General features: G+C 41.1%; 1 protein-coding gene and 3 non-coding genes across 5 annotated transcripts in view; 3 read left to right on the forward strand and 1 right to left on the reverse strand.

The window, feature by feature from the left end:
• The window catches only part of LOC104938513 (contactin-associated protein-like 4), a 107,189-nt gene that overhangs the window by 41,704 nt on the left and 39,377 nt on the right, over window positions 1-26,108 (reverse strand). For both annotated transcript variants that reach the window (XM_027289772.1, XM_027289769.1), the window contains 10 exons: window positions 23,705-23,852; window positions 21,115-21,324; window positions 16,356-16,531; window positions 16,084-16,224; window positions 13,951-14,227; window positions 12,118-12,267; window positions 11,712-11,883; window positions 4,809-4,915; window positions 2,493-2,612; window positions 1,038-1,238 (listed from right to left, as the gene is read on the reverse strand). In XM_027289772.1, the coding sequence (XP_027145573.1) occupies window positions 1,038-1,238; window positions 2,493-2,612; window positions 4,809-4,915; window positions 11,712-11,883; window positions 12,118-12,267; window positions 13,951-14,227; window positions 16,084-16,224; window positions 16,356-16,531; window positions 21,115-21,324; window positions 23,705-23,852 (1,702 nt within the window). The remainder of the gene's footprint in view (window positions 1-1,037; window positions 1,239-2,492; window positions 2,613-4,808; window positions 4,916-11,711; window positions 11,884-12,117; window positions 12,268-13,950; window positions 14,228-16,083; window positions 16,225-16,355; window positions 16,532-21,114; window positions 21,325-23,704; window positions 23,853-26,108) is intronic.
• On the forward strand, window positions 10,753-10,835 carry trnal-caa (transfer RNA leucine (anticodon CAA)). The gene has a single exon. It is a non-coding gene; the product is annotated as a tRNA-Leu (tRNA).
• Window positions 13,249-13,331, forward strand: trnal-caa (transfer RNA leucine (anticodon CAA)). The gene has a single exon. It is a non-coding gene; the product is annotated as a tRNA-Leu (tRNA).
• trnal-uaa (transfer RNA leucine (anticodon UAA)) lies at window positions 13,660-13,742 on the forward strand. The gene has a single exon. It is a non-coding gene; the product is annotated as a tRNA-Leu (tRNA).

Below are 26,108 nucleotides of genomic sequence, written 5' to 3' on the forward strand. Positions count from 1 at the left end.
TCTATTGTGAGCTGGGAGCGTCATTAATATGAGAACATTGTGAGTTAGGGTCAGGAAAGGTCGATTCCCTCATCCCCCACCCAAAAAAATCAATGTTATCCCTCGACAAAGCTTTTATTTCACATACTTTACTGGAATCTGCCCTGCCAGCACCACAGTATGTCTATAAAAAACGACTTTTTATGTCTTTGCCGTCTGCATGTGCTGCTCTGTTCTTGTCATGTTGATGTACAGACTAAAGTTTTTACAGCGATAACACTTTATTATGAGCCAGTAAACGCCAAGAAAGTAGAACACCCTCCATCCATCCACTTGTCCCTTTCCGTTGCCCCGTTGCCCTGCCTACTGCAACCAGACAAGAAGATGGAAAAATAATAATGCAAGACAAATGCTGAGTTTAGTAAAAATGTCAGTAAAACATTGTTTTTTGTTGTTTAACTAACTCAAAGCATCATGTTCAATGCATAACTTAGGAGGCAGAGAAAAAAAACAGAAACATAAACAAACTAATTGGACTCATTTTAAAAGAAGGAGGCGTTTCTGCAGATCGTACACAATCCATTCTTCTGGCTCACTGGTAAATACAAAGCAAATCCTCGGAGCCTGATTAAGCGTAAAGCAATGAGCGTAACAGACATTCTGTTTTGTCTGGTGGAGCGAGAAAGATGTGTGGAGCCGCGGGGAGTTGGGATTGTTTTTCTCCAGAGCTTTTGTTTTTGTACAAAGTGATATATATCTCATAACTCACTGTGATAAAAAAGACAGCACGGATGTAAAACACGTATTTGTACCATTCAGTGTTTACAGCTGGAGTAAATCAAGTCCTCGGTAGAAAAGAAACTAAATATTTAACAGAGTTAGAGATCATTTGTTTTTACCCTCATTTGAATTTAAGTGTTTTTCCACTGGAGGTAAATGAAGCAGAGAGGATTGCTAACCCAAAATCAACAACCAGCGACGTCTGACTTCTTCTGCTTTGAATCCCTGCAAAGAGAAACGTTCAAAGAGCGAACTGAACCGAACAAACTGGCCTTTACCTGGAGTGTTGAGGAGGCGAGACTTCCTGCAGTGGTAGGACAGCTCCTGTTCGCAGTGCTCTGATTGGCTGATCACGGCCAGCAGCTGCTCCTCTTCGGTCAGGTAGTCGAAGTGGACCGAATGTGGGTTTAAACCCGAAGACGGTCGGACTCTGGTGAGCTCTGTGTTGTTGTGCTGGATCACCATCCACGTGTTCTCCTCTGCAGATGGGCACAAAAGTGTGAGGTGAGGTCAAAGGTGTTCTGCTTCCAGAAAAGTAACTTTCTGTTTCACTCTACTCTCTTTTATGCAATAAGAAAATGTGTTGAACATTTGTCGGGATGCAAAATATTGGAGGACATCCGGAGCTGACGGTGCCTCTGCAGCTACGAGCTCATGCACAGGTGAGTGGAGGACTCATCTTCTGACCCGTCAGTCCCCAGAACTAAGTCAAGTTGAGGCTGAAGGCTGAGAGCTCTTCTCAGGGAGATGGAAGTGATGAACCGAGCCAAGGCCTGTGTGGCTTTTTCATTTTCAAGAGTAAGATGTAATATTTTTCTGATCTCTAGTGTTTGCTGTGATAGACCTGCTGTGTCTGGAACTTTTTAATTCAATTTTACTTCTCTAATCATAACAGGAGTTGACACTTTCCATATTGGGCAAGTCTAGACTTATTTACAGAGATCCAGTTCCCACCGTGAGCGAGGAAAACTTCCTTTAAGAGGCAAAAACCTCGAGCAGGACTTGGCTCATAGTGGACGGCCATCTGCAGCAGCAATAACAATAAGAATAACTAACTGCAGGGCTTAGCTGTTGTGGCATTATTGTTAACAATATAAGCCTCGGTGATGTGTGTGCAAAGTGTCTAAAGCCCAGTTTATTGCCTTGGCTTGCACAATCTTATATATTGCATATAGAATCTGTGTAAGACTTGCCATCAGGTATTTTGCACACTGTGGGTGTGCGTCACCAGATGCTGGTTACATTATTATTCAATTGTTTGAAGGACCTTGAGGACACACACACACACAAGTCTAAGGTTTGGGTGTCCAAGTACATTTGGCCGTGTAGTGTATGAGAAAAACAAAGAGAGACAAAGAAGTGGAGAAAGCGGCAACAATGAAGGTTCATCAGTATTCAAATTTATACAATTATGTAAATCGTGTAGAACACTGATACAGATGACAGGAAAGATATATATATATATATGAAGAGAGGACAGAGACATAAAATCAGCAATGCTCTACATCATCATGATACAATGTATGTAAAGCACCAAGACATGCAGACAGGAAGACAAATGAAGGAAGAAGAGAGTAAAGAAGGGAATAGGAAGCGAGGGAGGAAGATAAAGTGGACCGGAGCATGATGACAGGAGCGTCATCATTTACGCTTATGTAAATATTAATCATGCAACACGTTGAGGGATGATGCGAGGATGGGTTTGTTTGTGTGTGTGTGTGTGTGTGTTTCACCTGTCATGTTGCAGTAGACCAGCTGCGGTTTGATTGGTCCGCTGCCGTCCACGTCGATATAAAAGTGTCCCGACGTGTTGCCGTTGTGTTTGTACGCCTCGCAGGACTGTTCGTACACAGCTGGGAGGAGAAATAATGAGATCAGCTCCAGCATGGATCACATCAGCATCAACATCAACACATCAGCCGAGTGTGACGGGATAAAGATCACACCCTGGGGAGGATTATGGGTACCTGCTTCATACGTATGTATCTCATGACCAGAGTGAAGACAATCATCTCGAGTTTTATTTCTGCAGCAGCGTCACATAAAGTGCAGATGAATCCAGCCGGAGAGGACGCTGATGACTGATGGGAGGACAAACTCTCAATAAATTCAACTTCTGACCTTTATCAACCTGCATCTTCTTCCTCCTCTCCCTGCCTCACACACACACACCGGTGCATCCTCTGCAGTCAAAGAATGGGGTCAAATCCATATCTAAAGGTTCCCACACTCTGCCCACCTGTTTATCTCTCCTCTTCTCTGCAGCCAACAGCCTTTTATTCATCACGTTCCCTCAGTGTGGTTAGGAAAAAGGTTTTCACAGAAACATCCAGCAATAAAAAACGAGACCAGAGGTGAAACCCGTGGAAAACTCTCCTCTTTCAGTCTCGAGGATTTGCCTCGAGGGATTTGGCACAGGAGCAGTAAATCTTCACCTATTAGCTCACCTCACTGCTGCGGTTTCGTTTATTCATTTAGTATTTGGCAGTTTAGTCACAGCTACAGTCTCATTAACTTCCATCATATCACTCCTATACAAACAGGTTTTTTATAAATAATCCGCAGTGAGAGGGAGAACACTCGGGCTGCAGCCAGAACAACCAAGAAACACTCTTTGTCCTGTCATAACTCACAATTTGCAGCAGCTACACACAAAAAGGAGACAAACCTCCACAACTGCAATTACTGAACAATATGGCTGGTAAGTGCATCTGTGATTGGCAAGCCCAGAATTACAGTTTTTCTGTGGTTTGAACTTCAAACTGTAAACTAAGCCTCTTTACCACTTGGAGCTGCCAACTCTCTTAAACGCCCTTGACACGAATGAACTGACAAGCACACAAAATTAGCACCACAGAACATTACCAGCAGTCCCCGGGGTGTGTTTTATTCATTATTCTTTCATCCAGGTTTTCTTATATGCTCTAATTCTGTTACATTTATCCTGTAAGTCACAGTTGTTGACCATTTTTTGCTCCTTGATGAAATTAGTAAATGTAAAATAAACTGGATGTAAAAGGAAACTTACTATCTGCCTTCTTTGCACTATTTCTCACACATTTCGCCTCTCACTGACGATGATTCATTTCCATTTTATCTGTCACAGCTCACTAACTTTTGCTCTCTCCCTGTCTAAATCTGTCTTTAACCGCGTCTCCTAGAAATTACATTTATATCCAACAAATTAATGCTGCCGAATGATGTTTTATGTCGACATAATTAGAGAAGCGTTTCTGTTGAAACGTCGACTGACAGTGGATTTAATTTATCCAGTTTTGCATTATAGCATCCGCTCATAGTTACTAAAGCATGATTCGTGTTTTTTTAGGCTTATGATTAGCACCTGGTTAAGATGAAATATTAAAAAATAACTTATAAGCACACAGACACAGACATAAGATTTAGTGGCATCTAGAGTGCAGTTGCGTCAATAGATACAAAAGGCTCATTCTGAGGTACCAAAAGCATAATAACTGCTTTTTTTCAGCTGATCATACACTAATGAAAACAAAGTTCTGATTGTTATATTTCATTTCTGCCATATTCTTACACACTGGATCTTTTTAAGCTCTTTTGATGCCTAAACTGGACCACATGAAGGACTCAAAGTTCTGCGCTTTATACACGCTGAGCACCTCCCTTCAACATAAACCAGCCATCGTAATCCAGTTTCTTTCAAAACGAGTTTATAACATTTGTGTTATTATTAAATATTGATGCACTGTCTACTAAAATCTACTTTTAATACCATTACTCTATTATTTTCTATGTGTATTAGAAGGTGCATAATCCGACAGTAATTCATTTTATGTTAAAAACATAACCAATGGAGAAAACAATGTTAATCAGAGGACTGCTGGTTAGTTTCTGGGCACCATATAATGGAGCTGCTGTGTGTCATTTGCTGAGTGCTCTGTACCTGATGGGTGAAAGGGAAAAAGACACAAAGCAGAGTGGGAGGAACTGATGGGTGTTTAGAGGCTGACTAACCTGGACCTACTGCCCACTGATTACTGTGTGTGCTGGTGTTTGACTGACAGGTGACTTACAGCTGTGGCAGGTCGCTCCGCTGTAGCCGCTGTCAGAGCAGTTACAGTGGAAGACGGTCCAGGATTGACTGCAGAGGCCACCGTGTTCACAACGACTGGGAGAACACCTGAGAGAGACGAAAAGAGAGAGACGAGAACGTTTGTCAAGGATTGATTTTTAAGGTGCCAACAATATCCTGATAGACAGGATAGAGAAAAAAATGTATTGTTGCATTATATTCCTCATATAAACTGAGACAGCAGATTTGAAAAATCCATTTACTTCTTTTGGCAGCTTCAACAGTTGGAAACCATTCTGCAGGTTTTACTGCCAAAAACCTTTCCAAGAGGACAATGGGAGTCGATGCCAATAGACACCTTTTTATCTGTTATTGTCAAGAGAAGTAAACTTTTTCTTTTCAGATTGTTTGAAAAAGCAGCTGAAGCATTTTGTGGAGTCATTTATCATACGATGAGTGAGCGGGCTCAGCGTGTTTATGGAGGTTTTGACAGGAAAAAGTGGCGGTGAGGATCAGTGCTTGACTTTGTTACTTTATAAGCCGGTGATTGGCAGACCAGAGGCTGTCAGACTCTCACTATCATCACAAAAACAAAGTGTGTTTGAGTGCATGAAATTAGTCCATTACATAAAGCCTTTCCATTAAATGGGCAGAGAGCAGTTCAGATTCTGTTTACGCCAGCATGTTATTCGTTTCATGGCCAAATGTGTGTAGGAGGGTCAGGAATAATGAAACTAGTGGAAAGGGAAAATATTTCTGTTTTAATATTTGGAGAGGTCAAATTTTTACTTTTAAGGAAAATGTTGTGGGAGGTTGTTGGATTGGGGAAAAAAAAAACATTTCATTTTTAATGAAGCACTGCTCACCTTTCTCCAAGAAGATTAAAATAATTTTTTACTTCCTCACAACTTTCTTCTTGGATATTTCTTAAAAGAAAACTTTCCTTCTGACGGAGAACACTAAAAATACTTCTTGATTCCAGGTTATGAGACTTAAAAATACTCGTGTTTAAAGTTGAGTTTATTCTGAGGTGATGGAATATGTAGCAATGTGAAAGGACTTTTTCTCGCTGTCAGTTTAGTTTGGACAGCTTAGCCACGGATCGACTGTCACTGGGAAGATAAAGACATCAAGTGACCTCATTATGCTGACTGACAGGATGAAAAAAAGATGAAAGCCATACTCGCCAACTCCTGAGACCTTTAAAAAATGGGGAGGATTTAGAAAACCCCCAGAAAAATCTGATTTTTGGAGACTTTGTTTCCTGCATTCTGGTGGCTTTTAAAGAATAAAAATACAGCTCACCTGGTATCAGATCTAACTGAGCTGCTGGAGCGATAAACTATTAAACTCGTCGGCATCTACACGCTTTGAGCAAATCTTCTTTATTTAGTGAGACGTCAGTCAGAAACCTTCATCAAGACAAAAACAGCATGAAAGAATGAAAATAACAAAATGGGTCACTGCAATTCTATTTATGAGTTAAATACTTTGAATTCTCGGGAAAAGCTACAGAATAATTCACTGCATGCTCTGGTGTGAACTTGTATAAATGGATATTCATCAGTTTGCATTTATTTATTTTGCATTTGAACCCCAACTCTTAGAGTATAGCAGCTATATGGCCATGCATGTCAGCTGCAATACAAACTGTGCCAGAAAGATGTTGTGATAACGAAAAAGAAAAGATCAAATTCATAAATTTTGAGGAATAACGGAGCATTGTGACTCTGGGAGGAAACAAAGAGAGGACAATGAAAAGCAGGAGTCTCCTGGGAAAGCAGGAGGGGTTGGCGAGTATGATAATAACTCGCTGGTGGACAGTTGACACTTGGATGCAGCAGCTTGCTCCAGCTGACGTGTTGCCTGCCTGCATGTTAAGTAACAACCTCATGAATCTCTCTGTGTGAACTTCTCTCCACGTCTGGGCACCAGGAGTTTTGATATTTCACACACAATGTGCTTCAGCCTGTCTTTATTCTGATCCTGTTGTGGCCTAACACACTTTTCTTTGTTTGCGTCTGACTCACACAACGGTATTTTTATCCACGTGTGTCGCCTCCACGGCTGACTCCTTCGGCAGGGTTTGATTTACACACCCAACAAAAACACATAATAATAACCACTTCACTCCAATTGCATGTCATCAGCACTCAGTCCGGCCTCTGTGAGTGTGCACAGTGTGTTTGTGCGTGTGGTAATCTGCATTGTAAAATTGAGAAATGCATGTTCTGGGCGCCTAATGTAAACGTGACAGCGTTTTGGTAAATCTGAATGAGAAAACAGATGACTGCACAGAATCTGCAGCCTCTCCTTTATTTGAATAAATGCCCTGACTCAGCAGCTTGTCAGCCTGCTGCACTGTGAGTTTCCCCTCCATTTATCTCAATGCTGCTTTGATGTAAGGTGAGCTAGTTAGCATTCCCATTAAATCCACCTTAAATATTAACCTATGCTACCTCTGCCTGCAGCTGTCTGATTTTTTATGTTGAGTTTTAGGGTGTAGGCAGTGACATCTATCTGCTACTGCGACACACCACTTTCTTTGCTCCATGTCAGTGTTTTACTGTTTAATATGATTATTGCATTAATGTGAATTCAGTCTGTGAAGGTCATCTTTCTTTGAGATGGGTTAAATCTGTGACACCTGGACTTGGTTGTAGATCCCTGAAGATGTTTCACCTCTCATCCAAGAGGCTTCTCCACTTCTGACTGACCAGTGCGGAGATTTGAGTATTTAGCCAAGGCGGGGATAGTAGACCTGTTAAAAGTCACCTGAGCTTTCCATTTACATGTGTGGTACTATACTTGGGGCACCTGGTAGGAAATGTGTCTAGAGAAGATCAATATCTGGCTAAAATACTTAGTAAAAAGACAAAAAATACAAGTAAAAAGACCATCACAAGGAACTAGATGAAACCAGATACACCAGATAATGAGCAATGGTTGTCTATTGTTAAAGAAATACAAGGGATGGAAATGTTGACATATAAATTGAAACTGAAAGAAGAGTTGTATAAAAAAAACTGGGCGAAATGGAAAAAAGGTGTAAACATTTAGTTTTGCAGATGCTAAGATAGGTGATTTTGGTCGTCCCTCTTAATAGGCCGATCTTTATTGTTTGTTTGTTCTTCACTATGTTTACTACATGCATACGTAAGATATACAGTATGAGAGAATATATTTGTATAAAGATCTGCATGTATTTGTTGTGAAATACCAATAAAAAATAAAGTTATACATTTTTTTTAAAAAAGTCACCTGAGCTCCGGTGTGGATGATGATCCAATGTTGCATTTTACTGTTGTGGATGTTTAAAAGCTCATTTTAGTTTCTTTATACACTGTTGGATAGTTTAATCTACAGAAATGCGTCATATTTGTTAATCATATGTTTGTACACTGCTGTTCAGTGAGAACCATGTATCTCTAATAATTCAAGAAAAAGAAAAACAGCTTGTTTTTTAAGCTTTTGAGCTTTGTGGTGATTTTCTCTTCCAGCTAATCTGATATTAGTGTGTTAAGCTTCAGAAGAGAATTTTCTCAGCCCATGAAATTAATCCTTCAGTTTATCAGAAAAAAATAATAAGTTTTAAACTGGACAGAGTGTGAAAATCTAAAAAAGTAACTAGTAACTAAAAATGTCAGACAAAAAAAGTTCATAAAATAGGAATCCTCAAAGTACAAGTACCTCGAATTTGTACTTGTACTCCAGGTGTGTACACAGCTGTGCTTTACATTCAGACACAGAAATAGCCCCCTGCACTCTGACATGAATATTAACGCTGATTTTCTTGTAAGTATATCAAGCTAAGCTTTTTATGAGGTGACCTGAAACATGTTTGATACAACACAAAGTGTTAAATTGATGTTGCGGAGCGCGTCCTCGTGGGTTTGAGCTCCATTTGTGCTTTTGATGGAGTGTTTGCTTTGGCTAATAATACTCTTTGCTACCGGCAACAATCATAAAACACACACTCGCGCGCGCACACACAGCTGTAGATATAATAACCTGCTCTGAAGTATGACCACAACATTGAAAGCTGTGTGTGGGTGAGTCCATTTTCCACCCTACAGTACAATATATCCCATGGGCCCAAAATTCAATCAGCAGGATTACAGCATGTGAGAGAGCATATGGTAGATTTTTTTTTCTTCTCTTTCCTGGAAAACAGGATTTTTGTTGTTGGTTTCTTTCAGTGAGCAGTCAGATCTTCTGGATTCTTCTGAATAATAATGATAATCTGATAAATGCCGAAACAGGGAGACATTTAATTAAAACCACTCGAGCAGATACTTCTTATCTGGCAAAGATACGAGGTTGGTTCAATAGTTGTGTGTATGTTGGTGTTTACATACACTCTACTATGTATGTGGGAAGGGTGTTTGCCTGTGTGTGTGTGTGTGTGTGTGTTATGCCCTAGAGGGGGGGTTATAATTGCTGTAATTGTCTCATTAATTGTGCTCCTATTTGGCGTGACATCAAAACAGCAAAACCATTTGTTCTGCTCTCCCTCCCTCATCTCTCTCTCGCGCTCTCTGTTCTCTCGAAGTTGAAGTTAACGCTCTAATCCTGCTTAGTCGCTGATGATATATTTAGACTTTAGTTTATCATCTTAGCATCAATAACTTGCGACGAAAATATTTATCATGAAGTCCAAAATTTGCATTTTCTCTCTCCGTCAACGTCCTCTTCGGTCGGGACGTCCATATAAGCTGATTAGCTCTGGAAACATTACCCGCTCACCTGGCTATGAATGACAGATTACATGTCAAAATTATTTAAAATTGTTGTTCTACAGTTCTTCAAGTGTTTGCTTCTACAATTAGGAAAGTAAATTCTCTCCTACTGTCTCACATTTCATTAAATAAACTCATTAACTCTGTGTCTTTTTATAGTCTCTCTATCTCTCTGTGCCCTTATCACACTTAACTATATTGCTCGATGTTAACATGATGATGGTTATATCAATCATTCTATGTGCAGGCCTCATGGTAAAATGCATTTATATAATGTTTTGTCACCCACGCATTATTATAATTTTGTTCATTACTGATAAATGGCTCTAGGTGTCAATCAAAGGCACAAAAGAACTATGAATAGAAAAGGACAAAGAATAAAATGGAACGGAGAAAAATCCAACAGCTGACTGCTGACAAATGTCAGCGAGAATGCAACTGTAACCCGACTGAATATTAATTCGGATGGAGATACTGTGAGTGTGTGTGTGTTTGTGGGTTTAAGCTTGTGTGTATTTGTGTTTGTGTGTGTGTGTCCTGGTCTGGATGGTGTAGTCTTCTCTCTAAAATGCTGCCTCGCTTCACTTCACAAATATATTACTCTGCCAGCAAAGAGAGGGAAAGAAAAATGACGTTTCAAAACAAGAAAAAGTTGCTCCTCACAAAACACAGCAGTGTTTGACAGAGAGACGGCGCTGCTATTGCTCTGTCAAGTCATAAATATATTTAGTTTTTACCAAAAATTACATAACAAGTCCTTATGTAATGGTACGATTCTGTACATAAGCAAATCATCCTTCTTTCTTTTAACCACTGTGGAAAGACTCATTAATTAAAACTAATTTCCAAAGGGCTTGATTTATCATCTGCTGACAACAACAGCAAAAGCATGCCTGATGTACATGATGCATCTTTACCACGTACGATGAAGTAATTTGACTCACTGTTATGTCTGTATGGATGACTGGACATGAAGTCTTGGGATATATTGACATTATAAATACGTATTAAGTCGTATTAATGTTTAAGTCTCAGGATTGTCTGATGACCTTTTAAGTAGTTTGTCATCTCATCAGGATGGTCGAGTGGTTGAGCGGTTATTCAACTTGTGGTGTTCTGAGTATGTATATTTTATGCTACTCTCGATGGAGAAATCAATAACTCAGACAGTTATTGAGTGACGCTGACCTGCGACTTGCTCGTCACACCAGGATGGCCGAGTGGTTAAGGCGTTGCACTCAAGATGCAATGGACTCAAGTCCTCGTGGGTTCAAATCCCACTCCTGGTATGACCTGCAAGCCTCAGGAAATTGAATTTGGTCCTCCTTCAGTTCAAACACAACTGTGCCTGTTTATAACGTGTCTAAGCAGCCTGCCTTGAGTAGTTGCATTTCTTGTTCAGATAGACTAGAAGTGGTCAAGCCAAACGCAACCTAATTTAACACCCCTTAAAAACTGAAAATGAACACAGATTTCAGACAAGCTTGTTTCTGTGACCTGGGCTCAAACCACACTTTTGGTAAAAGTAGCCCCATGGAGGCCTTCGTGACTAATTGTTGTGTCTTTGTTGGTTTAAATCTCACTCCTCGAGTTAAAACGTTTGTTTTAAGACTCATTAAACCTCCTCGTTTGACTTAAAGTCGAAGGTATTCTCTTTGCACTTTGTTTCTTATTTTTCCTGTTAAAAACAAACTGTAAAAGTCACCATGATGGCAGAATGGTTAAGTCGATCTGATGGGCAATAGCCCACGTGGGTTCAAACCTCGCTCCTGGTAGTCATGATGATGAGGATATCTTTGCAGTAAAGACGCCCTCTATACTTTATGTTACCCTTGATGGTGAAATCAATAACTTGTCTTCTCAGCCTTTAATAAAAGTTCATCTCACCAGGATGGTGGAGTGGTTAATGGATGGATACAAACCCTTGTGGGTTCAAATCCCACTGCTGGTAGATGAGTTTTAATGATGGGAAGAGGGTGGTTCAATGCTCTGTTCATGTTGGACTCTCCGCATAGTCCACATCCAGCAAGCAAATGCACAGATCAAAAATGAGTAAATCATTTAAATGTTAGTGTGATGAACCTCTATGAATATTAGGGAACTGTTGCATGAGAAGTCACAGCAAAGCAACAGAAATGTATCTTAGCAAATGTCGAAGAACAAACCTGTCGATGATTCCACACATGTCGATCTGCAGGTTGCTGTAGACTCCCAGCTGCTTTTGCTGCACCATGATCAGGTCTACGTTCTGGTTGTCCACAGTTAGTAGACGCATGCAGCCCTGGAAGACGTTGAAGGGGTTTCTGCATTCCTGCCGGTCGTCTTCAGTGGGACAACCTGAGAAGAGAAGGCAGAGAAGAGGCCACATGAGATCATTATCCAGTCAAACAATATGAACGATCATAGAGATTTGATACGTTTGGGCATCATCCTTCTAGTCTAAGGAATGTCAGTTGCTTACTTGCCAACATATAATACCACATTATGGATAGAAATTAAGTTTTTTCTGGTGATTACTCTGTGTAAACATAATTTCATTCATCAGTATTCATCTGCTTCTACATGGCTTACCACCAAAGTAGAGGTGACTTTCTATGGTGACAGGAAATGAGGGGCTGGCCTGAGCGCTGCCTCCTTCCTCTTTATCCACCGCGATGCTCAAACGACCTCGTCTGGAGTTCAGCTCAACCGAATGCCACTGGCCGTCATTTAGAGTTGAACCTGTGAACCAAATACCCATTAACACGCACTGCTGGAAATTATATTTTTTTCCCCCTCATATGTTCACAGCTGCATACCGAGCCGTTAAGTCCTGCAGCAGATGTTGGCTGTGCAATATTTATTTATTTATTTTTACCACGGATGAAGCCAAGCATGAGCACTGTAGCACATATAGTAATGTCCAAATTAGATATTCTATCACACCATGACCTGCCAAACATGCACCAAAGAGAGTACTGGAACAGCTTCTAAATCACATCCTTTGCACACTGAACAGAATATAAAATCAGTCCAGACTAAAACTAGAAAATTGTTTTGAAAATGAGTAAAGGTTTCCTGCTGGTGGGTAGACATGGATTGCAAAAAATCATTGGGAGTGAGTGAGTGCACCTCGCACAGGTGTCTACTTTACTTCCCGTATCCTCTGTGTGACTCACCTGCAACAAGTGCCAGCAGGTCTTTGTCTGTCTTGTAAATCTATGTGTTGTTAAAAGTTAAGCGAATAAATCAATACCTCATTATCTCTTTTGTTTTTCTCACTGACAATACTTTGCAACAGAACACAGAACTCTGCCAGAGTTAGGTGTATGTGTGAGCTTTGGTAATGAGGATAATAAAGTAAATCATGGGTTAAACATTGGACATCTAAGTGCAAATGAAGAAGGAAGAATGAGATAGAAGAATGCTCATGTGTCCTTGTCCTTCGTCCACGAGGACTCCTCTGTTTATGTCCAATCACAGCTTTCCATTCACTGTTAAGTGCAAGTCTGCACGCATGCTGAGGCAGTGAGAATTATACTCCACATTTAAAGGGTTGTTTCTGTCTTTATCGACTTTCCCAATCCGAAACCACAAAAGGAAAAGGATTACGGTGCAATCCTTAGCATGCCCAATCAATAATTAATATCACATGACAGCTGAGTGTTACATTTTTTTTTTTGCAGGGGTGGTTTTCTGTCCTTAAACATGCTTGCTCAACACACCAGGATGGCCGAGTGGTTAAGGCATTGCACTCAAGATGCAATGGATTCAAATCCTCGTGGGTTCAAATCCCACTCCTGGTATGATATATTAATCAATGTCCTTTAATTTCCCATAGATGTGAATACATCAAAAAGTCCACCCATGGACCAGACACAGAACACAACCTAACACTGACTGCAGTGCATGTGTTGATAACGCCCTTTGAAAATCACAAATTAACTGCAAGCTTCCATACGAATATGCATTTGTGAATTATGAGTGAGTACTTTTGAATGAGTACTTTTTACCTTTAAAGATTCACCTCGGATCTTTCACAGTCAGTTACTGATCAGATCAACGTGCTGTGAAGACAGCTCTTACAATAGTTCTGTATCAGTGAGGTTGATCAGTTCTTCTACAACAAAAGGCACCAGGATGGCCGAGTGGTTAAGGCGTTGGACTTAAGATCCAATGGGCAATAGCCCTCGTGGGTTCGAACCCCACTCCTGGTAAGATGGCAAAGATTCCTTCAACACCTTTATAAACATGGTGAGGGGGACTGAGCAGGCTGTTATTTGTTGCAGAGGTTTGGATCGTGAAATCTAGTGGCCATTTCGTACTCTTTACTGATCTGACGGAGGCATGGGATATAGCCACATAAGAACAACTGTGAACTGTTGGTGGTTTGAATGAACTGAAGGTGGAGGAGTTAAGACTGACCGGCACTGAGCTCCAGCAGTGCCCTGCCAGCTTTGTGGATCTGTAGCCGCAGCCTGGCCTCGCTCAGGTACAGCCAAACCACGCCCCCTTCCTGAGGCAGGGCAAAGGTGAGCAGAAGCCCCGCCTTGTTCCACGTCCTGAACTGGAACCCCACGGTCAGGCCCCCAGAGGAGGAGGACGCCGTCGCTGTCGGCAACGGCAACTGGAGGAAGCTCTGGGGGCCGGGGAACGTCACGGCGACGGAAACTGGCTCAGCACAAGAGAAGGTCACATTGCCCTGATAGAGAGAAAGATGGAGAGAGAAAAGTGATTACTAGAGAGATAAAACAACATAAAACATGAATATTAATCAGTTGCAGAGGGCGTGTCGATGTGACCTCTGTCACACTGATCTCATCAGCAAGTCTCCTTAAAAAGGACACGGGTTATTACCATAATGATAACAGCAAGGCTTAGAATAAGATTAGGAAAGCAAACTGAAAATACAGAGTCACCCAGCTTGTACTTAAGAGATAAAGGATGAAAATGAAAGCGAGCATACAGTAAGTCCAGTACTACAGTATCTTGACATCTCTGTTGCGGCCCATTGTTTTGAGTAGTGGTAATGACACCGGGTCCATTGCTAAGGCTGCAGCAGTAATATATTACAGTGTTGGCTCTCTGCTGGGAATATCAGTCTGCTATCTTTATAATGCTCCGGAAACACAGATGACATCTAAAAGCCCTTTGTGGAGCTGTTACAGTGATGTACAATAATTCATGTTGAAGTGGGCCGTGCTGCTGCACAACCTGAAGTAAAAAGTTACCTTAAAAACCCTCAAAAGTCTTCGGTCTACAGCACTGACACACCGGTCTTCCTTCACCCCACAGTCTTATTTTCTTCGTATTGATGCCTCCTCATTGAAGCACCATTTAGTCTCGGTGCTAAATTTGACCATAACTTGTGGCTGGTACCTTAACAGCCACAGCACCAACATAAAATTGCCTCTATTAGATCTTCAGCCATGCATGTGAAAACTCTTTACCCTTTTAACAAGAATCTGTGTTTTTTTCCCCGTTGCTGCCTGAGCCTTTACTGTAATGAGAGAGCATTTATTACTTCCTGCAGAAACGCTTCACAGCCTCGCTGTGATGAGCTCGCTCCACTCATCGTGAATGTAGAAACATCTAAAAAGGTCCTAATGGCCAAGATAAGAAGGCATTAGTGAGAGTCTAACCACAGTGTACACTCCTTTTGTCCCGGCTTCACTGAGCGTCCAGAACAAGCAGCAGTGCCTGAGTAGTAAAGCCAATATTTCTTTTACTAAGACCGAATCTCAGCGAGGACAAAAGGAATCTAAAAGGCAACCGCATGTGAGCAAGCAAACAATCCTGTTACTTGAAAGAAAATAAAACATAACACACAAGAACACTAAAAGATATGTTGCTCCGTGGTTATGAATGCACTGTGTTCAATAATTGGTCACACAGTCACAAAAGGCAACAACAAACGGAATGTTTTATTCAAGTTTCGATAATCAAAAGGAATTTTTATGGAGGCGGATTTTGGTTCCAGTGACCCTCGTCCAGTGATTGCTGATGTACCCTCTCAGATAAAAGCCTGAAACTTTAAAAACACAAAGCTGTCATTGTCTACGTTACGTAGGTATCGCATCCCATTGTGCATTTCTTTTGTACTTTGTTACTTCAAATAAAAGATGTCCCTGTACTGAGTTTAGGATTGTTTGGCTGAAAATGTCTTAATCATCTCTCCCACCCACCAAGCAATGACATTGTCAATATGCAAATTTATGTCATTTGGCTTTGCAAGCTGGTGTTTTCTAGATTTAGTGATTTTTCAGACCCTCTCAGCAACTTTATTTCCAAAAAGCAACAAAATGTAGCAACTTATTGAGATCATTAGGGAATATATCGGACCACATGGGCCAGACTTTGCTCCCCAAGTGTATCAATGACCCTGATGCCAGTTCACCACTTTTCCTTCCTTGGGCCACTTTAGACCACGTCTAACACATCGACTAATACACCCCACTCACTGACAGGTGAGATCAGCACGATTTCATGGTCACAGTAGATTTGATTTGTGGCCCTCACTGCATTAAGTGCAGGTGGTTGTGTTGTAGCTAAACTTACCTTTACAGTAGCTCGGTGGTCTTTGTGTTTGACTAGTTGTATCAGGTTGAGGTCGTTGTACAGCAGGTTTTCCAAGCAGCCGTGGAAGTTCATCTTGGAGATGACCGGTTTCTGAGAACTCTGCAGCGCCCCTACACTCAGCTGGACAAAAACATAGAGAGAGCCACATTCGGTAACAGAAATACAATATCTACACCCGGTTGTCAAGTTTTCTAATGTTGAATTTGGATGGCATAGGAAGGTCTGATGGGTTTTCTTGTGTTTTATCCCACCTGTTCGATGTCCCAGTGGCTGAACTCTGCAGGGATTTGAACCCACTCCGTGTGTTTGTCCACAGTGAGGTTGAGGTGAGAGCCGTGCCGCTCCACTGCTAAATGATGCCAGTGTTGATCGTCTAACAGGCTGCCGAGAGAGGCGAGACGCCGGGGTTCAGAGGACGAAGTCCTACCTGGAAGACAAGAGGAGGAGGAGGGGTAAAAACTTCGTGATTTCGTGAAATCCGGTCAGAAGTTTTATCTGATCCTCAGAGAAATGATCACCAGGCCAATAAAAGCTGTTTTATTGTGATTAAATTTTTCGCAGTATCTCCCAGAGAGGATCACACTGAGGTCAGCATGTCTCATCTCATCCCGGTTTATAGAATATCGTAACAGTAGAATTTAAAAACTGAAGCCAAATATGTGCTCAATTGAAAAAACCGCAGAGGAAATATGGTGATACATCATTAATGATAGATGAGCACCAGCAGGTCTAAATTAATGGATTCATTTCAACATCCTCCCCCCGAAAGTACTGGGAGAGAAACTTTGTATTTCTGCTGAGAAAAGGAGCTGCAGAAAGAGATGCAGGCAGTCAGCCATTAAAAATGTATCAGATATTCTTTAGGGAGAGACAAGTCCAACTTCAGAGAGAGTTTGGAAGATGATGGACGAATGTATTTCTGATATTTTAGCCCATTTTGAGAGCTGATATATTTGACTACAGCTTCATCCAGAGAGAGGAAGCTACAGAGAAGGTCTGTCCTGTCAATGCGGCTACCGATTTGATTACAGTCTGGATGATTGAAAAAGAGACAGCGAAATCAATATGAGAGGAGCGATGGCAAGACTTAAAAACAAATAAAATGTTGTTGAAGGTGGAGGAGGAAAGGACACAGAACCTTATGACCGAGGGTTTCATTGGATGGATGATATGATTACCGTGTGAAAGACTGGAAAGATGGAGCGGGAATCGATATGAAAGGTCACAGGGCAAACCAATATGAAATTAACTGACATTAATGTATAGAGGCCAGTCTTTGTTGCTGTCCGTCTTTATTTTCCTTTGTGTTTTTCTATCGATATCGAGGTGATCAAGAAGAAAAAAAAATCAATTCTTTGGCACCAAATGGGAAAAATCTTGGTGTGGGAATACGAAACAACCAATACTGTATTCTGTGTAAGGCCCTACTGTCAGTGAATCCATGAGCATGACTGTGATATGAATTGTGATGGAGGGGTCACCAAAAATCGATAGGTTGCTTCCTGATGGGAGCATGAATGTGCACAGAAAATATTAACAAGGATCAGCAGATATGAAAAATAGAAAGATCAGGGTGATGGTAGCACAGGTTGAAGGTCACGGGGGTCTCAAAACCTTTGGTATGAAAGTGCGTAAGATTTTTCAACATGTCTGTTTTGGTTATTATTTGGTTATTTTGTTGCAGACTTGTGAATCTGGATGTGTCAGAGAGACGCTCTGCAGCTGAAGCAAAAAATTTCTACATAGATAATGGATAAAAAGTGCCAGGTCAGACTGGATGTGTTTGCCTCATTCTCATCGCATCCTGTCTCCGACATCATTACAGCTGAGACTGTGAATCTGATTACGCAGGAAGATGACAACCTGAATCAGGAACTGCTGTCGCTGTAATCAGCATCAAACATAATCTTCAAAGTGCAAACACACACAGTGAGTCTCTGTGTCTTTCTAAGATTCGTATCTCATAAAGGAAGGTGAGATGACGTGTCATTACCGGCTGAATAAAAAATGTCCGTATGTTCGAGTTCCGGCACGCATGCTGGGATACAGATTGTCGTGAAAGACGTTTTACAGATCCTCCAAAGTGCCTCCAACAGCAGAGGAAGTGAACAAGGCTGATACAAATTTTATTCCACAACTGTTACCGTGTCAGTTTTGATTTGGGATTTTTTCGAACGTCACGCACTGCAGCAACCCTTTACTTACTAAAGCAACGGGAGAGGACTGGGCTGAGTTATGAGCCAACAAACACACACTATAGCAAACTGACATTTTGATGAATGTAAAGCAGAGGGGAATGGTCTCGGATAGCAGACATAAATCTTACTAAACCACCATGATTTTTTTCAGCTGTTTGGATAGAAACAGACTGGGTGGAGCAAAATGTCTCCTGGTTAGAAGCCTCTGTAAATCGTCGTTGACCTGGAATCTTTTAAAAAATAAAGAAAGAAACGAAGATGACCAAACTGATGATTTCATTGTAGGTTTAATATGATGAGAAGACCAACAGGGAAAGCAGCTGAGCTGCAATGATTCCCCTGTGTGTGTGTATCTGTTTGTTGTGTGTGACTCTGGGTGTCGCTACCTGCCTGATCTCCTCACCACATGTTCCTCATCATCTAATCAGCCTCTGCAGTACAAAAGTCCGGCTCTGCCTCCCAGACTCTGTGAGATTGTTCACTAACTGTTGCAGGGAGATTTATTTTGTGGGCTTGTGTCTCTAATGTTTGCTCCAGGATATCCTCCTGTCTTCCACCTGCCACGCTGAGCTTTGCTGCTATCACCAGCCACTGAAATCTGCATTCACCTGGATCTTCACCTGCCTTTGCACATTCCACTGCTGTCTTCTGATAAACTGGTCTGTTTGCAGTTTGTTGTCTGCTTAAACGTTCATCATAACATGAGCAGAATATAAAATGTGAAGGAAAAATGCCACAAGACAGACGGGAAAACAGAGAGAGGGGAAGACATGAAGCAAAGAAACCACAGCCCGGAATCAAATCTGAGTAGCTGCAGCAAGGACTCAGCCGTTTGAAGTGATGAGACACATCATGTAAGGATTTGATAGAGAGAGCTCAAAGAAATCCTCATACGTCAACACAGTGTGACAGGAATGAATCTGAACTCAGCAGAAATCTGACTGAACACCACTCATGGACAATGTCTGGCTGCTTCTGTGAAAGAAGCATGATATGTGTGATTTGGCTCTTTCAGTGTAATCAGAGCTGCAGGTTCTGCAGCAGCAGGATCACATGTCCCATTAAAATGCAACACTGCAACATTTTCTGCCCTTGTACACGTTAAATGTATGCTAATTTTAATCTTAAATGTATTGCTGAAGTTTTTGTCTGTGAATTTGCAGAGTGAAGTGATTATTGGCCTATATTATTTAACTTATATGAATCTAAAATTATTTGAACCGATGTGTCTGTGTGCACATATGCATGTAATATTGAGAGTCGGCTGATACAGAACTCAATCTATGCAACTTAAATTAACAAAACTAGTTAATCTACCATCGGGTGTTTGTTTCCTCTGGTCCAGGTTTGCAGAGTTGCTGTTTCTGTGCAGGGCTGTTACTCAGAGTTGCCTCATAAAGCAAAGTGTATCTGCCCTGGGAGGACGCGTGTTAGTGGTAACAGAGCAGAGCAGAGCAGACATTGCATGGGCTCAGGGTCAATGCACACAGCAGATGACCTAAATTACACAATCTGTAACCTGAATAGCCAATATAGAGAGACAGAGGGTGGAAGGGAAATAATGAGAGAACGATGAAGACCATATCACTGAGGGAAAACGAGCAACAGAACATGTCAAGAGACGAACAGGAAACACAATGTAGAGCCGAAAAAGGTAAATGGCTTCTTCTGATATGGAATAAATAAAGAAATTATCTGTGGAGGGAGTAATTAGAACAGAAAGGGAGGACAATACCAAGTTATGAGAGGGACGGAGAGTGAGAGTCTGTTTGTTAGAGCGTCTTTAGCTTTAATGTGGCAGATTTCTGACTGAATATCGACAGTATCAAAGTATAAAAATGATACAAACTAGAGAGAAACACGTACATTTATGTGTTCACCCTTAATTGCAAGATAAACATTTAAAAATATTATTTTAGATGAGGAAAAAGGTGGATGGTGGTGTAGCACTGTCGTTTCACAGCAAGAAGGTCCCTGGTTTCGGCCCTCTGCAACCCTGATAAGGATAAGCGGCTCTGGGAAATGGTTGATGAATGGAAAGAGTCCGATTTTCATAAAATACTAAATTCATACATTTTACCCAATATTTGGGATATAATGAGAGATAGAAATGTATTTTTCCACTTTCATTTTCAGTTTGATAGGACTCCGTAAGAGTTCAAACTTGGTGACAGTGTGGAGAAAAAGATGGACAGGTGCAAGGAATGAAAAGTACATCAGCATCCAGATGGGCTTCCTGTTGAGAGGTTATCCATATGGTGATGATTCAGCACGGCAGCCTGAAAACCTCTGCTTTAACCTCGTGCACACTCACACACCCCGCTGTACAAACTGTAAGCCATGCATCACGTCTTGCAGGGTCCGGCGCGAACACATGCTACAGTGATCGGGGAACCATCCATCACGGCTGTAACGAGACTGAGATGCAGCAGCAGAGCGTGAGTCAGGATTTAAACCAATCGAAAGTTATTTCAGAGAGTTTACACTGTCGTCGGTGGCAGTAAGTCCACAAAGTGACTCTCAAATTATATGACAAGAGACAAAATGTTGTTTGTGATCAGAGTGTTCAGGCTGAAGCGTTTCTGTTGGATCATACAGATAAAAACATCTTGTACTCTGTCTGCTGTGTTTCATAAGCTCCTTAAGCCTGACATTTCTCAGTGGTTTTACGTGTGGTACCTTTTTTATTATTATATCCCTCCATCATTCTGCAGATAAGCCCGGTATTTATCCAGATTTTGTGTTACACTCCAGCGTACTAGATATCAGTATGAATAGATGTCAGTCGATGTCAGTATCTGGTGTGTTGTACCTTGTCTGAGCAGCAGCTGTAGCTTTCCTCTCTCTAACTCCAGACTGAGGCCAAGTCCTCCCTCTCCCTCGGCGTGCAGCAGTGTCCCAGAATTCCTCAGGGTTTTAAACTTCAGAGTCACAACATCTCTGGACGTCCGCCTCGGCCCCGTACTCAACCTGTACACCAGACTGCTGCTGCTGCTGTCGTCCAAGCTCACAACATCAGAGGCTGAAAAGGCAAAATGCAGCAGTCAGGTCAAATCTTTATGGTCAAATCAGTGTGTGAAGGAGAAGAGATGCATCCAAAAAGTCTGTACACCAGAGGTGGTGAGGTGAAACCTCTCAGGGAGAACTAGATCTGTGTTCTGTTTAATAAATCATTTGCAAAACTTGTTTGTTTTTTTGCAGAGATCCAAAAGTGCTCAAAAGAATATGGACAAAACAAAAGAGACACTTTTCAAACAGAACGCTTCCTGCAGTTTGTTGAGAGAGGAGATGAATAATTAACCGAGGGTTTAATATGTGTGGGAAGTGCTCACAGGTTCACAACAGAATGACACATGGCAACAGCTACATGGCAACAATGGTGAAACATCCTATTGTTTGCATCGAGCAGATGCTTCTTTACTCTTGTTCGGGGTTAGCAATCATCATAAAACCACATTTGTTTGTGTAACTCTGCAAGAAATTCTATTTACATACAACTTTATTTGCAACAGCAACTATGTTCTGAAGGAAATTCAACTCTATCACAGGAAATATTGTTGTTTAATGAATTTGGAGTCACAAAATACTGAATGTGTCAAAATGTTAATTGAAAACATCATTTTTTTTCCATCAGAATAAAAATGCAATATCCGCTTATTAAACTCGTTTATGGTTATTATGGACCAGGGAAAGATTGTTGTCCACACTGAGCTGACTCACGTAACACAACTTAGGTCAGGAGACGATGCTTTCAGTTAACTGATAACAACTTGCTTGTGTTGTCTAAACCAGCATTAAAACCCACGTCTCTGGTGTCAAAGTCCTCTTCTCTGGATGCTCATAATCCACCCAGACTACCTCTGTGTGGCTCCGGTGCTAAAATAATCCAGGCAGCGATCACATTTGCGAGCACAGCTAAACTGGAAAATCACATGGTAATGTATAAATGTATTTCCCAGGAGATGAAGCTGGTTTCAGTGAATTTTACTTTTATCTATGAAGGCCAATGGGTCTGGGCAGGAGTCTCCACTGTCCACTGACTACTACGACAATAAGAGAAGTTGTAGTAATAGGCGTGGTGCAGGACATGCAGGGATCGCATATCCAAGACGTATTCAGCATTGTCACATTACAAAACTAATGACGTGTGTGTCGACATAAAAACTTTGAATCTACTAATTGGCAAATTAAACTGACAGCATAGTGTTTTTTTAGAAACACTAAGAGTAGATGTGATAATTTTCCCTCATGGGTGTCGCACTTATATTCAATCCTGTCGTGAAACGTGAAAAACAGAAGGCTAATGAGTAAAATAATGCCATGCAGCAAATCTATTGTAAAATACATGAAATGGAACAATCCTCGCTTTAGGGAAGAGGAGTGTGAAACGGGAAGGAGTGTTGAAGAGGTCAGGATTAAAATGTGTGACAACAGTTGGCAGTGTGTTTTGCGTTACTTGTTGGCTGTGCTAATAAAATGTGACGTGTTGATGTATGTGGTGTTGAAACAGAATGTATAGCAGGAGCACATAAATAAAGTAACAAGACGACAGGGTGTGAAAACAGAAGCAGGAAACATAAGGCTCAATTTAAAGGATGCAGCACGCTCTCATTATACTTGGAGTGGGAGTAAAAAAAAAAAAAAACAATCCACTGAATAAAAGTCTCTGCTGCCTTAAAGCTTCAACATTATGAAGTATTTTTGGATTAGTAGTGTTTATAGAGTAGATTTCTATAAAGTATTTATTTCTTAAGTTACTAGATTTACATGCCGCATTGTTCAAACATTTTCTTAAGTTACTAGATTTACATGCCGCATTGTTCAAACATTTAAAAAATCTTAATTTAGCCAAGAAATTGTCAAAAATTTTCTTAATTCTTAAGCAGTTATCAATGTTTTCTTTCAAAATTCTCACACTTATCCCAAAGATATTGAATTTTTCTGACTAGACTCAAGCACAATTTTCCGTAACAATGTACGTGTAAGTCTGAAAAGGTGTATATATAAAGTATTTTTACACTAATACTAGGTATTGATACTTTTACATCAGTAACAGATACTTTTATCCACTGAAACTTCATGAGCCACAAACTCAACAAGTGCATCAAAGTTATTTCCTGTTTTTGCAGCATTTTTCCTAAATCCTTAAGATGATGAAGAGGTTTTCTTAATTTGATTGTGTTTTATCTTTTTCTATGTACGTACATTGAGCTTGAGGTACAAACGAGGATTTTTATAGACAATCAATAAACAATCCTGCAAATCACTTAATTGCATCCAATAACCTGATTAAAAGGTGCTTGAGAACAGGTTGCCATGGTGACGTTGATCACCATGAAATCAACCAGCATCTGTCCACACTTATGGAAACCCAGGAGACGCCTGTGACAAAGAAGACTCACTGTAGGGACATCCGTAGGTCTCCAGCCGGAGTCCGATCCTCCCGCTGGGGTTCCACTCCAGAGGAATGAGGCGGAGGAAGCGAGCGATCGTCGGCTGCTGCAGTTTGTACTGAACCACGCTGTCCGCGTTACTGTTGCCTGGAAAAGACTGAAGACAGACAAACCAATCAAAACATGCGTACATGTCACTTTTAAACACAGAATGACGTACAGATCATTCATGAAGTCAAGTTTCGAGTCCAGGAAATATAAAGAAGTCGACGGAAATGTGTCATTTCCAGAATACTCCTGGGAATATTTGCATCGTAGTACATTTCTTTTAAATAATAAATGTTTTTATAGAATATTCTTCTGGATAAACGTTTCCATGCAACATATATAGATATAATGAGTGAACTAATCCTTCTGTGTCCTCTCTGACTCTGGGCTGAGCGCCTGATGGATCGCTCGTTTCATCTCATTCCAACTCTCCCATCTGGCTATCAATCCTAATTACAATCCCTCCCTTGAAGTTGACACGCAGGTTAACTCACTCTCCCACCGCTGAATGAAAGTTTAGACGCATAATTAGCTTATTAATTCCTCTGTAATCATGAGAGAATTGGGTGGGCTCTTCTTATATGCTGAAGAGATGTCGTGTTGTGTGTATATACACAGATAGCAGCTTCTTAAAATCATACAACCAGTGAATATTTGTTTGGCGCGTGATTATACTGTCCATTATGTGTACGTACTATAAATATACAGCTGAGAGTCATGTGTCAGACTTCTGGGTCATGTGCCAGCTGTTTTAAGAGCAAACAGCTGAACACAGCTTTTCGTCTAAGCTGATGAACCTAGAAGAGCTGTCAACTCAGCAAATGACTTTGTGAGGACTCGGGTCATGTTTCCCAAAGTGAACAGGATGCTGTTTTCTCCCCTTTAAGTTTCTCTAAGACAAGAAACGGGAAGCCTCTTCACACAGAGAAAACTAAACGTCTCTCGTGGTGCTCGCTTTCCTGTGTTCACGCAGTGGAAACAGTAGTGTTACATCCTTCACTCGAGATCTCCTTTGTTTCAGAGTTTGTCCGAACAAAAGTGACACCTCTCCTCGTTGTATCCTCTCGGTGTTAACAAAAAGAGAGAGAACTTCCTCTCCGCTGGTCTTCAGCTCTCTGAGCTTAAAGCAGAAGCTTAGTAGGAAATATGTTGCGGTTGATCCAACAGCTCTGTCATCAACTTTCTCCTCTGACAGACTCTCTCTCTAAGCTCAGCCGCCTAATTCAGACACACTTTTGAAATGTGACTGGGATTGTGCTCAGTTTACGCAAAGTGTCACATCAACCGCTTTTTAAGCCGTGAGAAGTCAGCGCTGAGGATATTCTCTGAGAGAGCAGAGATTAGCTGGAGTCCCTCCATGTGAGGAAATTGCCTCATGTCTTCTTCTAACAAAAAGCTCCCGTCTGAATTACTGTAACAAACGTTACCCTGCATGTGTCCATGCTCAGGGTGGGTTAAGTCTTTTTCCATATTTGTTGCACTATTTAAAATTTGGTGTGAGGCTCACGAGGAGCGTGCAGGTGAGAGACTCAAACATATTTTGAACTGGCTCTCTGTGCTGACGGGATTCATCGCTGTGTTTGCTTTCTACACGAACACGATCAAAACTACTTAGTATTCCTGTGGCTGTACACTGAACCATGTACCGTCACCACAGTGGGACAAATACAAGTCCAACACGACACTTGTGCGACGGGAAAACACTAAAGGGGAGTGCTGTGTCTACCAGGAGGTGGGAGGTGATGCCTCACTGCCTCTGCTGTCCATCTGACTGATTTCCTCATTAATCAGCTCTACAGAGACCAGCTGAGATTCTGACATAACAGCCTGAAGTCGGGAAATACTTCTGTGAAAGTACAGCTTACTTAGAATAATATTCCCTTCATAACTTACACTGCTATATTCATTTTTATATTACAGAAGAGACACATGAAATTGCCTGGTGTAGTATCTGTTCAGCCCTGTGTTACATCACTGCTTCTTTGAACTGGGAACATTAGATGCATGTAACAAAATGTTCTTGACTAAGCAACAAAATGTAAACATAACTTAGAATTACGTCACTTTGTGTGTCACCTCTGATCCTAATGGACCTTTATTGGGATTTGTCGCTATCAAAAGCAATGAGGCGATGCATAAATATGTGTCAGTCTTAAAGTAAAGTAATTTAAGTCATGTGACCTTCAGTGTCATAGTCAAGTTTATTCTACATCACCTGACATTTCCTCACATAAAATGTGGTGGCTCTGCACAATGTAAGTCAGTACAGACTGAATTCTATTGTGATAACACACAAAAGGACATGGGACATTGCTTTTGTTATGCATGCACTGTTCGGCTGCAACATGTAATAAAAAAAGCATTA

The sequence above is a fragment of the Larimichthys crocea genome, chromosome II (assembly GCF_000972845.2).
Source record: "Larimichthys crocea isolate SSNF chromosome II, L_crocea_2.0, whole genome shotgun sequence".
Lineage (NCBI taxonomy): Eukaryota > Metazoa > Chordata > Actinopteri > Sciaenidae > Larimichthys > Larimichthys crocea.